At 44.0% G+C, this 12,972-nt stretch overlaps 2 protein-coding genes across 3 annotated transcripts in view; one reads left to right on the plus strand and one right to left on the minus strand.

The window, feature by feature from the left end:
• Nucleotides 1-11,752, minus strand: part of Tdrd9 (tudor domain containing 9) — a 112,054-nt gene extending 100,302 nt beyond the window's left edge. For both annotated transcript variants that reach the window (XM_076847936.1, XM_076847935.1), the window contains exon 1: nt 11,508-11,752. In XM_076847936.1, the coding sequence (XP_076704051.1) occupies nt 11,508-11,752 (245 nt within the window). The remainder of the gene's footprint in view (nt 1-11,507) is intronic.
• Nucleotides 1,469-2,420, plus strand: Rd3l (RD3 like). Its single transcript, XM_076847937.1, has 2 exons — nt 1,469-1,767; nt 2,123-2,420. Exons 1-2 carry the CDS (start codon nt 1,469-1,471, stop codon nt 2,418-2,420), a joined length of 597 nt encoding a protein of 198 aa, XP_076704052.1.
• Nucleotides 11,753-12,972: the final 1,220 nt, after the last annotated feature.

The raw sequence follows: 12,972 nt of genomic DNA on the forward strand, positions 1-12,972 counted from the left end.
GTAGTTGCTTAATAAAGAGCCAGAGACCTTTCTTCTCTATCTACTCTTCCCCAAGATGAATACTGAATAGAAAATCAGCACAATAAAAAGCACTGCCTACCAATACTCACCTAACCCATGCTTCATCGGCAGCTCTAAGACAAAACACCAAAATGCTTTCTATGAGGAACTATAAGATTTCACTTTAAACTAAATGTTCTTACATCTATTTCTTTTTTTCCTAACAACCGATTATTGCCTTATGATGTTATATCCAGAGATTATCAAGTGCATGTTAAAGTTACCTACTTAAGTGTTTATAATGTCCTCTAGCATTTAAACTTGCTTTAGTATACAAATCTAACTGTCAGTCATGTGAAACATTTGCTAAATATTTCACATGACTGATATCAGCATGCTTTACCTATTTTGTTCAATTACAACAAAACTTCTCGGAGTGTGTATTTTGCAGATAGTCAAATCTGATCTATTTTTCCTGCTTTCATTAGAGGGGACAGTGACCTGGCTTCTAAATGGCCTGAAAGTTAAGCTGAAGAATAAAAGCAACATGGTTATTTTTAGAGCTCTACAGGCATAAAAATACAGCACTAAACTGTGACCTACAGCTATGCACAGCAAAGCATCACATCATGCGACAGTCTTCACTCCAGCTAGGAGCGCATCTGTGGTGCTTCAGACGATGTTCTTCGTCACTACCAAAGACATGTCGGAATGCATTTGGGACCAGCATCCATAGCTGCCGGCATCTTTTTCAAATAGAATGAGCTGCATTCAAAAGGCAGGCCATTATATAATTTGGGAAAATTAAATAGTAAGTTATTTTTGTCATTTCTTCTAGCTTACTTATAAGGTGAATTAATGAGCAGTCTCTCCAAAAGAAGACATCACAACCTCATTCCTAACACAGAAAGTTATTTATTTCAAATACAGTTTCAGGGGGCAAATCAGGAGGCTCATTCGACAGAGGAAAATCCAGGAGAACGAGATATGCCTGAATGAGACACAGCTTCATCACTAATTTGAGTACACTGTGGCAGCATCCCCACATCAGATCCATCAACTTGGCAGGTAAGCTTTAAGCTTTTTCTGTATAAAGCATAGACCAAAAGTATGTCTTTGACAGCCCTTTCCGATGCATTGGTATTTTAAAGCCTCTGAAGAACTTTTAATAGCAAGTGTTACTTTCAGATATTATTCAGTTTGTAGATTATCTCTGACTTTATGTATTTAACTTCTGCTTAGCTACATAAAAGTATTTTCAAAGCTTGATTTTTGGCACTGACCTAGTTAGAAATTTGAAGACTTTAATCCATGTTCTAATCTTATTTTGACCTGCATATCTAGCCACTGAAAAACTTATGCACTTTTTTGACAGTTTTATTGTTCAAATAAACAAACAAATATTTGCTGATCAGAACTATAAAACTGTATAAACATAAACAAGTGAGACTATTTCCACAGGTTAAAAATGCCACTCTTTGGTTGGATGAAATGGCCAAAAAACAATTCCTACAAACCTACACACTATGCTGACTCAGATATAGTGACAAAGACTCTGCTTCGGGAATTAAAATGGCATCTAAAGGAGCGAGAAAGATTCATACAAGAGATTGAAAATGAGCAAAAAGTGAAAAAAACAGGTGTGGATTATAACTGGCTTAGAAACTACCAGAGTCCCCATACAACCATCCCAGCTGCAGAGCAAAGACAACTCGAAGTTCTTTGTTCACAAGTTCATCCTTGCCAAACTGGAACTATTCTCAGCAGGTAAATACACTGTGTTCTCTTCTGATATTTGCTACACCCAGGTCTAAGCTCCTCACATATTTAGACTGGAAATTGTAACCTAATGCATAAATTCTTTAATCATGCATACCAAATACCCACATACCAAAATCCCTAGAGATAAGCTGGATAAAAATATCTGTGGATATCTCACTGGTAAGAAATTCAATTAGAATCAAAATTTCTTTACTAGAAGCATAATTTTAGAGCTATGTACAGATTACTCAAAAGGTGGGTAACTAGTATCAATCACATTATGTAAACTATACTTGGAGTTGCAGGGACGTGACAAAAAAAAATTGTCTGAATTGGATATTCATTCCCGCATTCCCCCTAGATTTCGAGAAGTTCTAGCAGAAAATGATGTGCTGCCATGGGAAATAGTCTACATCTTCAAGCAAGTTCTGAAAGACTTCCTCAGTAGTCCTGACAAAGGGACTCAGCAGGAGGGCCCACAGCACTCCTGGGATACAGGCTGTCCCCCTGACTCAGCACTCCCAGGTGAAAGCTCCAAGAGTCCAGAAAAAGATGAAATACCCACCATCTCAAGTTACGTAGACAGGAACAGCAAGAACAGGTTCCCAGCATGCTCATACAGAATATGGAACCTACCGTACTACTACCCACCAAGTTAAGGTTCCTATAACCAAGCTTCCGTGTGCCATCCAAGAACCAATACTCCTAACATTAAACAAAAGCGATGTGACTTCAGTTTTCTTTGTCATGAGGTCAGAAGTTAAAATTCCCATGGATGAGTATCCTGTTTTAAACTGTTCTTTTTTAACCACTCTAAACATGTAATGTTCTCACTGAACAGTATGCTTCTAACTAAATTATTTCCTAAATATTTTTTTAAAATGTTTAAAGTGTTTTTTTATCCTTCAAACACATCTCACAGGAACCAAGGCAATTTAGTATGGATTTTTATATATCCTGTGTTAGCCTTGATTTTTATTCTAAAATAGGCTATGTATAAAATAAATGATTACTGTGAATCCTATCTATACAATATAACAGTGGAAAGATGTAAATATCCCATGATGTGATATCATTCTCGGCTGGGGACAGGGGAAGGGGGCATTGAAGGAGGAAATAACCTGCAGTTTACAAAGAAAGTAGTGCTTTATCCTGACTCAGATTCATTTTTTTTTTTTTTTAGAATTTTTTAATATTTATTTTTTTTTTAGTATTTGGCGGACACAACATCTTTGTATGTGGTGCTGAGGATCGAACCCGGGCCTCACGCATGCCAGGCGAGCGCGCTACCGCTTGAGCCACATCCCCAGACCTCAGATTCATTTTTAATTACTTATTTTCTATCTTAACATTAAAGGAAAGTATTAAAAACATCTCTACAGTGAATAAGTAAAAATAAATGAATTTTTTATCCTACTTCAGAAAAACTTTCAATCTTGACAATGTATACTCATTTAAAATAGCAAATTAGGGCTGGGGATGTGGCTCAAGTGGTAGCGCGCTCGCCTGGCATCCGTGCGGCCAGGGTTCGATCCTCAGCACCACATACAATCAAAGATGTTGTGTCCACCAAAAAACTAAAAAAAAAAATATTAAAAAAATTATCTCTCTCTCTTCAAAAAAAAATAAAATAGCAAATTATTTAATATGTAAAAATTTTACATTTTAATAATTTAATTAAAGTAGAAAATGATGCATTAGTCAAATTTATTATTTTGTTAAAGAACTGGAACCCTGGGGCTGGGTTGTGGCTCAGTGGTAGAGCACCTGCCTAGCATGTAAGGCACTGAGTTTGATTCTCAGCACTGCATATAAACAAAGTAAAGGTCCACTGACAACTAAAAATAAAAAATAAAAAAAAACTAGAATATTAAAACCCTTACCATTTCTTTCCTCCCCACCTTGAGATACTGGGGATTGACCTCTACCAGTGTGGGATACTCGACTACACACCCTTTGCATTTTTTATTTTGAGGCAGGATCTCACTGAGCTGCTCAGGCTGGCCTTAAACTTGAACCTCCTGCCTCAGCCTCTTGAGCAGCTGGGATTACAGGTATATACCATCATGACTGAAGAGGTAGAGAGCTGTGTCATTCCAGGATGAGAATGCATGCCAGGCCATCTGTCACCCAAAATCCATCTTACAACCAGATTTTAGAAGGGAATAGAATAATACACTCTATTTTGAGTTTCTCTCATTTTGTAATTGGCAATAACCTAATAACAGTGCTTCTTAAGAAAATCTTAGCTTATGAAATTTAAAACTATAGAGTTGTTTCTGGAAAAATCAACAAATAAAATAGAAATTTTAACATAAATAATTTCCTGAATACTAATAGATCAAGGTTTTTATTCACTGACTATTTATAAAACCTAAAGCTGGCAAAGGAATTAGGGTCAAAAATACAAAGGACAGGGCTGGGGTTGTGGCTCAAAAGTAGAGTGCTCACCTAGCATGCATGAGGCACTGGATTCGATCCTCAGCACCACATAAAGTAAAATAAAGACATTGTGTTCATCTATAACTAAAAAAATAAATATTAAAAAATACAAAGGACAATAAAGGGGGAGGATGACTGGGAACTCTGCAGGTATATTTTATCAAGAGAAGGTGGTGTGAGCAGTCACAGAAGCATTTAGCTAGGTTACAATGAGAAGTAAGTAAAGACATTCACGGGAAGAGCTCTACACAGGACTCAACACAACAGACTCTCCAACCACAGCACTCCTGACCAGCCCAACCCATTGAATAATGTTAAAGTAAGTCCTCTACATACCAAGAACATGTGTGCCTTCCCATTCAATCCTACCCTTGTAAATCAGTGAGTGATATTATTCCCACCTGAGAGGGGAGCAAGCTGCCTCAAAGGGATTAAGTGGCTCACCCAGCAAGAGCTAACTAACTAACAGAAGGGAAGCACACCCACTCTATCTCACCTGCCCTGCCCAAACCTACCTTCTGTGATCCAAATGTAATATAACCAGTTGCCTACTCAACATCTCCTCAAAGTCAACATAATTATCAAAAGGCAAGGTAACACAGGCCTACAATCCTAGCAACTTGGGAGGCTGAGGTAGGAGGATAGCAAGCTCGAGGCCAGCTTCAGCAACTTGACAAGGCCCTGTCTCAAAATTAAAACAAAATGAAAATTAACATGCTCAAAACCATCAATCATAAAGGTTTCTTTTCTAAAAGAACAAAATTCAAGGGAGAAATCAGCCAAAACATACACCATTAAGACAATGCCCAGGACACACACAGTAAAAGTACAGCTCTTCAAACACTTCATCAAGTAGCACTGTCCAGAGCTGGGGTTGTGGCTCAGCAGTACAGCACTTGCCTAGCACATGTGAGGCCCTGGGTTGAATCCTCAGCACCACATAAAAATAAAGGTATTGTGTCCAACTACAACTAAAAAATAAATATAAAAAAAAAAATAGCCCTGTCCATCTTAGTAAATGACAACACTCTCTAACCATCCAAATCTACAAGCCAGAATCTTTCTGGTCTCCCTGGGTAGGGGAGGGGACCAAGTCATAAACACACAAGTGCAAAGATGATTGGCAGACTAGTTTTTGGCTATCACAAACAAGCATTTGGCATGTGATAAGTACTTAGAGGAAGAAAGGTGAAACAGGCTAGAGAGATTGGAAAAGAAGGTGGAGGAATTAAAGAATATGGGAGTCATATGAAATTTCTCTAATGAGCAGATATTTGAACAGGGCCCCAATGATGCAAGGAGCCTGTCATGGGGGAAAAAAAAAAACAGGGAAAATAAAGAGGGAGGGCAATCGACACAGAAGGAAGAGAAAATGCACAAGCTGAATGGTGGGAATAGAGTTGGAATCTTCAAGACAGCGAGAAAAATGCAAGTATAGCCCTAGTGCAGGAAAGAGAGCGGCAGATGACACAGGTACCAATTAAGTAATACTGGGCAAGGCAGTCTCCCCACCAGAGTCACACAGGTACTCAAAGATCGCTAGTGTGATCATTCCACATGGACCTCATGCCAAGAATTCTTGTAAGTGCTAGACAGATCATTAGTAATCAAGGATGCAAAACCAGAAAGCCAGAAATGGTGGGCTTTTATAATAATCCAAGCAAGAGATGACCATGGTTTGGCCTAGGGTAGTGGTATGTCATTAGGGTAGTGGTACTGTCATTCTGGAAATAAGTACAGCACAGTCGTCAGGATCCCCTAGATTTCACTGGCTTACTCACACATACAGCCAAAGATCAAGGCACAATGCAACTCTCCTGGCATACTGTAAGCACCCAGTACCTAAGACCTACTAATGCAGCTCACTCATTCAAACAAATATCTGCACTAATACTATGTGATAGGGACTGCACAAAGTGGTAGAGATTTAGTGACAATTTGTCTTAAATAAGTTCTTCTGCAGGGAAACAACCCATATAATAACTCTCATAAAGTACAAAGAGATTCACACTCAGGATGTAAAGCAAGCCACGTCTCCTGGGGGTCTCACTCCCTGGTTTTCCTGACCCTTCCCTTAGCTCCTGCCCAGTCTTCTTTGCTCATTCCATCACAACCTCTGAACACCAAGCACCATGGCATGGGCTGTGGACCTCTTCTCACTCTACACCACCCACCAGGATCTAGCACCCGCAGTCTGAGTGTCTCACCCCACTAAGCCCAAAGCCCTAACCCTCAGATGTCTTAATTCCAATCAGACTTGACTCAACCTAGACTGTCTGCATTTACTGCCAACAGGCATTTCAAAGTCAAACTTCTGGTATAGCCTCCCACCCCCATACAGAGAAGATCCTCCTGCAGTTTTGCCCTCCTCATTGATAGCAACACCTTCCAGTTGCTCAGCCAGAAATCTTCTTGCCACCTACAATACTTCCCCACTCACATCCTGTATCTGGCCCAGCTACAAGATCCTCACCTCTATCTTAAGAGCATATCCCCAGTTCAACCATGCTTACCACCCCTGACTACCTTTCTGGTCCAATCCACCATCCTATGTCTTGCCTGAATGATGTACTAGTCAATGTCCTCCAGAGAACCAGAACAGGACATGTGTACAGAGAGATTAACTTTTAAGGAATTGGCTCACACCATCATAGAGGTGCAAGTCCAAAATCTGTTGGGCAGACTGGAGACCCAGGAAGAGCTGCAGCCCACATCTCATGTACCAGTTCACGTGATGACAGAATTTCTTCTTGCTGAAGTGAAGCCAGTCTTTGATGTATGCAGGACTTCAAAAAATTGGAGAAGGCCCACTCAGATCATGTAGGGTAATCTGCTTTACTCAAAGTCCACCAATTCAAATGTTAATGCAAAACACACCTTCACTGAAATCCAGAGCAGTGTTTGACCATGTGTCTAGACACTGTGACTCTGCCATGGTGACACACAAATTAGCCATCACAGATGATATCCACAGACTCCTTCCTGATCTTATTTCTACCCACTTAAATCATGCAGCAGTGATCCTGGTGCAGCCATAAATCAAACCATAGTACAGCTCCACTCAAAACCCCATGTCTCCCCCAGTGGCTCCCAGCTCCCACAGATGAAGCAACAAAGTCCTCACTATGATTTAAGAGACAACTCATAATCCCTGTTACCTCTCTGGCCTCATCTTTTACCTCCCTTTCAATCTTCTCTAGCTGCACATAATACACACAGGATACTCCAGTGCTTTTTTAATCAATAGGGAATATTGTTTACCTAATAAACCATCTGTTAGACAAAAGATCTGTTTTTGATCTAAAAAACATGGACTTTGTGGTGTGTTAGCTATCCAATGCTATAACAAAATTCTTGGGGTAATTAACTTATAAAAAGAAAAGGTTTATTTTGACTCATTGTTTTGCAGGTTTGAGTTCATGATCAATCGGCCCCATCATGGCATCATATCAAGACAGGAGCACATGGCAGGGCAAAACCACTCACCTCATGACCAAGAAGCAAAAAAGAAATGGAGAGGGAGGGATTGGAATCCCATTACCCCATGCAAGGGCATGCCCCCAATGACCTGAGGACCTTCCAATGGGCGCCACCTCTCAAAGATTCCACCACCTCTAAAGCACCACCTTGAGAACCCAGCCTTTAACACATGGGCCTCTGGGAGATATTTAAGATCCAAACTACAACAGTGAGTAAACAGAACACAGGAATTCTTGGAAGTTGACAGAGGTACACATTAACATCTGTGTGAGGCCAAAATACCAAAAGGCAATAAGGCAAAAAGAAAAAAAGCAATATACTTTGGAGTCAAAGATATGTTTTATGTATTCTACAATGTATGCAGACTGGTCGAGGTCAGTTTCTCAACTTCTCTGATGTTTGACTCCCTCAAAGAGTGAGACTTCTATCTGTGGGAAGGACTGCAACCTGGTACAATGTCCAACACAGCAGGCATTCAGCTTTCGGTAAAACAAAAAGAGGAAAAATGTGGAAGTAATATGGGTGAAAGCTCTCTTCAGGGAAGCCTCTGGGTCAGAGCACAATTTTAAGATGTTGAGTCAAAGGCACAACAGTGAGAATAATTCAAGAATGTCATGAACTAGGAGTTAATGTAAGCCTTGAAGACAGAGGAGGTTCCAACTCAGAAGGCACAAAGCAGCACTGGGCATAAGAGCCACAGCTGAGGGCAGACAGAGCAACAGCCCTGGAGAAGAATGCTCAAAATGCCCTGCACAGCCTCCAGGGTTTCCTTTCTCATATGCCAAGGAAAGTAAGGACAACAGGGCATAATCCACAATCAAAACAAGTAAGCTCCAGCACCACGCAAAGAAGAAAGGGGGAGCCCCGTGGCTGAGGGAAGCATGATTTGCAAACTACTCACCCTCACACACACTGTACCAAGCCCTGTGAGCCCAGCACGCCAACCTCCCATGGCAGGAAAGCAAGCAATGTTGTACCCACTGAAAATAAAAAACTGTAGCCCTTTCTTCACCACCCACACATATCCCTCCCAGAGCAGTTCTCTGAACTACCTGAGATACAGTCACGTATTTTTCTGTTCACTATTTCAATGCTGGTGGCCACTGCTCATTATACTGATTTACCAACATTCTCACAGACAGGACGCCAGTCACTCACTGCAAACAACCACTAAGTGACTAGCCCACACACAGTACTGTGGGACAGCCCCAGCTTGTGAAAGCCACCTTCCCATGTCAAATATTTTCTAACTGAAGCCCAAATTGCAGCCAGAACTCTCCTTTACTGGAAAGACATAGTTCAACTAACATTTGAACCACACTATGGGCCAGGCTTCCTGAGTCAACTCACCCAAAATCTGCAACCCCGCTCTACCACTGTGTTGGGTTCCTAACTGCAATGGTGCTCTAACAAAAGATCCCAAGTTTAGCAGTTTAAAACAACAGAGACTGGGCTGGGTGTGCTCAGCAATAAAGCACTTGCCTAGCACGTGTGAGGCACTGGTTTCGATTCTCAGCACCACATAAAAAAACTAAATAAACAAAATAAAGGTATAAAAAAGAAAACAGAGACTGACCTCACAAGTCCAGTCAAATTCACCTAGGCCCTCTGCTTAGGGTCTCGCAGGCCAAAAATCAAGGGTTTGCAAGACTGCCTTCCCTACTGACAGCTCACTCAGGTTGTCAGCCAAAATCAGTTCCATGCAACTGTAGGACTAAGGTACTCATTTCCTTACTGAAAATGGTTTTCATAAAAAATAATCTGGCCATGTTTCAAATCTTTCAAACCTCTAACTTCAGTCACAGAAAATTCTCTGCTTTTAAGGGCTCAGGTGTTTTTTTTTTTTGTTTGTTTTGTTTTGTTTTGTGGTGCTGGGGATTGAACCCAGGGCCTTGTGCAAGTGAGGCAGGTACTCTACCAATTGAGCTATATCCCCAGCCCTAAGTGCTCATGTGATTATATTGTGCTCATTCAGGTAATCTAAGTAATTTCCCTTTTGCCATGTAACATTATATATTCAGAGGGTATAGCATACATCTTTGGGGGTCATTCTGCCCATTATGACCATTTGCTACATGAAGTTGGGCAAGTTACTCTGCTACCCAAGTCTATTTCTTCCTCTATAAAATCATCATAGGTGATAATGATAATGCCAAACAATTGTTATGATGATTAACTAATGTAGCTGCATTTAGTTGAGTGTCTACTACATGATAGAAACTCTGGCATTGGATATACATGTTTAAAGCCCAGAAAGGCACTTACAGAGGAATATCATCTCAGCTAGCACTACTGAGAAAGATGTTAAAACATTTATGACCATTTTATAAATTAATTTTACACATTAAATTTAATAGAATAAAATGGGCTTTTGTCCTCCCATTTTACTGCTCTGAAAATTCATTTTGATTGATTATTTATAAACATTTTAGTCCATGAAGAACTGGATTATTTATTTATTCTGCAGTCCTTGGGATTGAAACCCCGGGGCTTCATTTGCCAGAATCTACCACTGAGCTATACCCTCAGTCCCAAGAACTGTAAATTTTTAAAATGGTCCTTAATAGTTAAAATGACATTTAAATATATATTTTTAGTTTCTGACAAAGTCAATAATAACTTAATAATTTAACTGAGTTACTTCAAGCAATTAGTTTCACCAGTTTATTGAGTAGAGAAGGATCATTCACCACAGTCATTCAAGAAAAGAGAGTACAAACAGCAGCCACTTGTAAGCTGCACAGGGGGTCACTTTGCCCCTGCCATGACTCTAAGAAAACAATTACCAAAGATCCCAAGATTGCATTTGAAAGGACCCTACAAAAGGCTTGAAGAAACACACAAGAACTTGACCCATAGTCTGGGCCTAACCATCAAATCAGATGTAACCTGCCAACAAGAATAACTACCAAAAAAAAAAAAACACTCCCAACTTCAAAGGTGCAGCAGAGTAACGGAGATTCCCCGCACTCAGCTAGGGGGATTAAAGACACCAGATCTAGGTCTCCTCTGAATCAAAGAGACTATCCTCCTGCCTTGTTTCCAACAAATTCACGTGAAGCGAATAACTTACAGCAGCTACTTAAGCCAAAGAATCCTGAGAGGAGGGTTAACAAAACTGAACGAAGATCCAGCATTCACAAACCTTGGTATTTACCCAAATGAACATGTCCACAGAAAAACCTGCATAGAATCTTTACGATCTGCTCAAACTTGGAAGCAGCCAATCTTCAGCAGGTGAATGTGGTACATCCCATGGAGGACCCATCAGTGCTAAAAAGGGGAAAGCTACTGGGCCGAGAGCAGGCAGGAAGGTCAAGCGCAGGAGGCTAAGTGAAAGGAGGCAGGGCGAAGGGGGCACACGGCTGCTGGCCACCGCAGGACGTTCTGCAAAGGAAACCAGGAAAGCAGAAAAAAAGACCAGCGCGTAGGGCTGGGGGGGGGGGGGGGAGGAACCCAGGCAGCGCCGATTTCTAGGCAATGAAACTGTCCCCCGGACGGCAGGGCACCCGTCGTCATACTCTAGTCGCAGGCCACGGAGCGCAAGGCACCAAGCGCGACCTCTGAAGTACGCCACCGACCCCAGGTGACCGCGAAGTGTCGGGCGGGTTCCCCAACCGCAGCCGACGCCGGTGCACGTGCAGTCACGTGGGGGCTGGGAAGGGGGACCCACGGGCACTTCGCGACGTTTCTGGAAACCCACAGCGGGTTCTGAGGGCAGAGCCCGTCGGTAAAGCAAAAATGCCCGCAACGCTCCGGAGGCGCTGTCTGTGCACAGACAGCTCCTGAGGGATTAGCGGCCTGCCCCGCTTCCCGCGCCCTACCTCCCGAGGGCCCCGGCCAGCGGGGCCGGGGCCGGGGCCGGGGCCGGGGCCGGGGCCAGGGCCGGAGCCGGGGCCGGGGCCGGGGCCGAGGGGCCAGCGCTGGGGGCCACGTCCTTGCGCTGAGCCTCATCCCTGCCCGCCTCGGCTGGGAGGGCGGGGGGCGAGCCCAGCAGCTCGACGTTGGTCACGGCCTTGCCGATGGTGAACCAGTCGTTGATCTGGTCGACCGTGAGTTTGCGCAGCATAGTGGAAGCCGGCGTCGCGCCTCCTCAACCGCCTGCCGAGCGCGGGAACAGCCAGAGGCAGGAACTCCCCGCGCAGCGCCGCCGGCGTTCCGGAAGCCCCGCCCCACCCGCAGCCCTCCAATCAGAGCGCGCGGCGGGAGAGCGGGGCCGCGCCGTCGGCCTTGTGCCGCCCGCCTGGCCCGGCCGAGTGAGGCGTGTTGGGAGCCGCTGCCCGCGGGTCTGGCGCGAGGCCCCTGAGTGCAGGGCGGGCAGCCTTGAGGTTGGCCCTCGGGAGCTGGACCGCAAGCGCGCAGGGACTTTGCCCCTGGCTGCTGGGCTCAGGCCTCAGCACACCCATTTTGGGGAGAGGGACAAAGAGGGGGTCGGGGAAGGTTTCGTGAAGAAAGGACGCCTCGGCGGGGCCTTGAAGGGTAAGCAGTGAAGGAGGTCGCAGGCAGAACACGGGGGCCGTTTGGCACGGCGCCCAGTTCGGGCGAGGTGGGCCTCATCCAGACCCATCCCAGAAGGTCCCCGGTATGTGAGCTTCCTAGCCAAGCAAAGTGGCCCTGGACGTTGGCCCGGGGCGCAGTCAGGTGCAGTTGCGTACTCGTGGACACCTGCGGGCGTCCGGTAGACTTAAATCGACGTGTGAGCACGGTACCGGAGAGCGGGGAGGGGACAGAAAGCGAAGGAACGCAAAGCGCACCAGCGGAAGTCAGGCCCTCCGTCTGGCTCATGGCCCTTGTCCTGGGAGAATTCCCCACTTGGTTACTTTTGCAGTAACCTGCTGCTTGCTGCCTGTCTTTGTGTCCTTTCTTCAACTCTGCTCAGCTGAGACAAGCAATGGGATTTATCCTCGTCCTTACTAAACCTGCGTCTCGGGTGGCAGTGTCCTGACGTAGCTGGACAAAACAGGGGTGGACCAGATGTTACCCCCGTAGAGCAGCCGAAATGGTCCAGCCTGGCTCCAGGAAGTGGGGTGGAGGGCCGCTGGGGCAGGCTGGGTCCTGCTCCGAGTTACTGCCTGGTATAGATCAGCAGTTCCAGGCTTGCCTACCTCTGACTTGCCCTATATCATATAGAACGGTTTGCCATGAGTTTCTCCATTTCTGAGTACAAGTGCCAGGGTGGAATGACTAAACCTTGTTTCTACACCGCCATCTGCCCAGCACAACCATAAGGCACAGATTTTAACTTATTTATACCAATAAAACATGACCACCTGGAAACCATATCAAATT

This window comes from Callospermophilus lateralis, chromosome 3 (assembly GCF_048772815.1).
Source record: "Callospermophilus lateralis isolate mCalLat2 chromosome 3, mCalLat2.hap1, whole genome shotgun sequence".
In the NCBI taxonomy this organism is placed as follows: Eukaryota; Metazoa; Chordata; class Mammalia; order Rodentia; family Sciuridae; genus Callospermophilus; species Callospermophilus lateralis.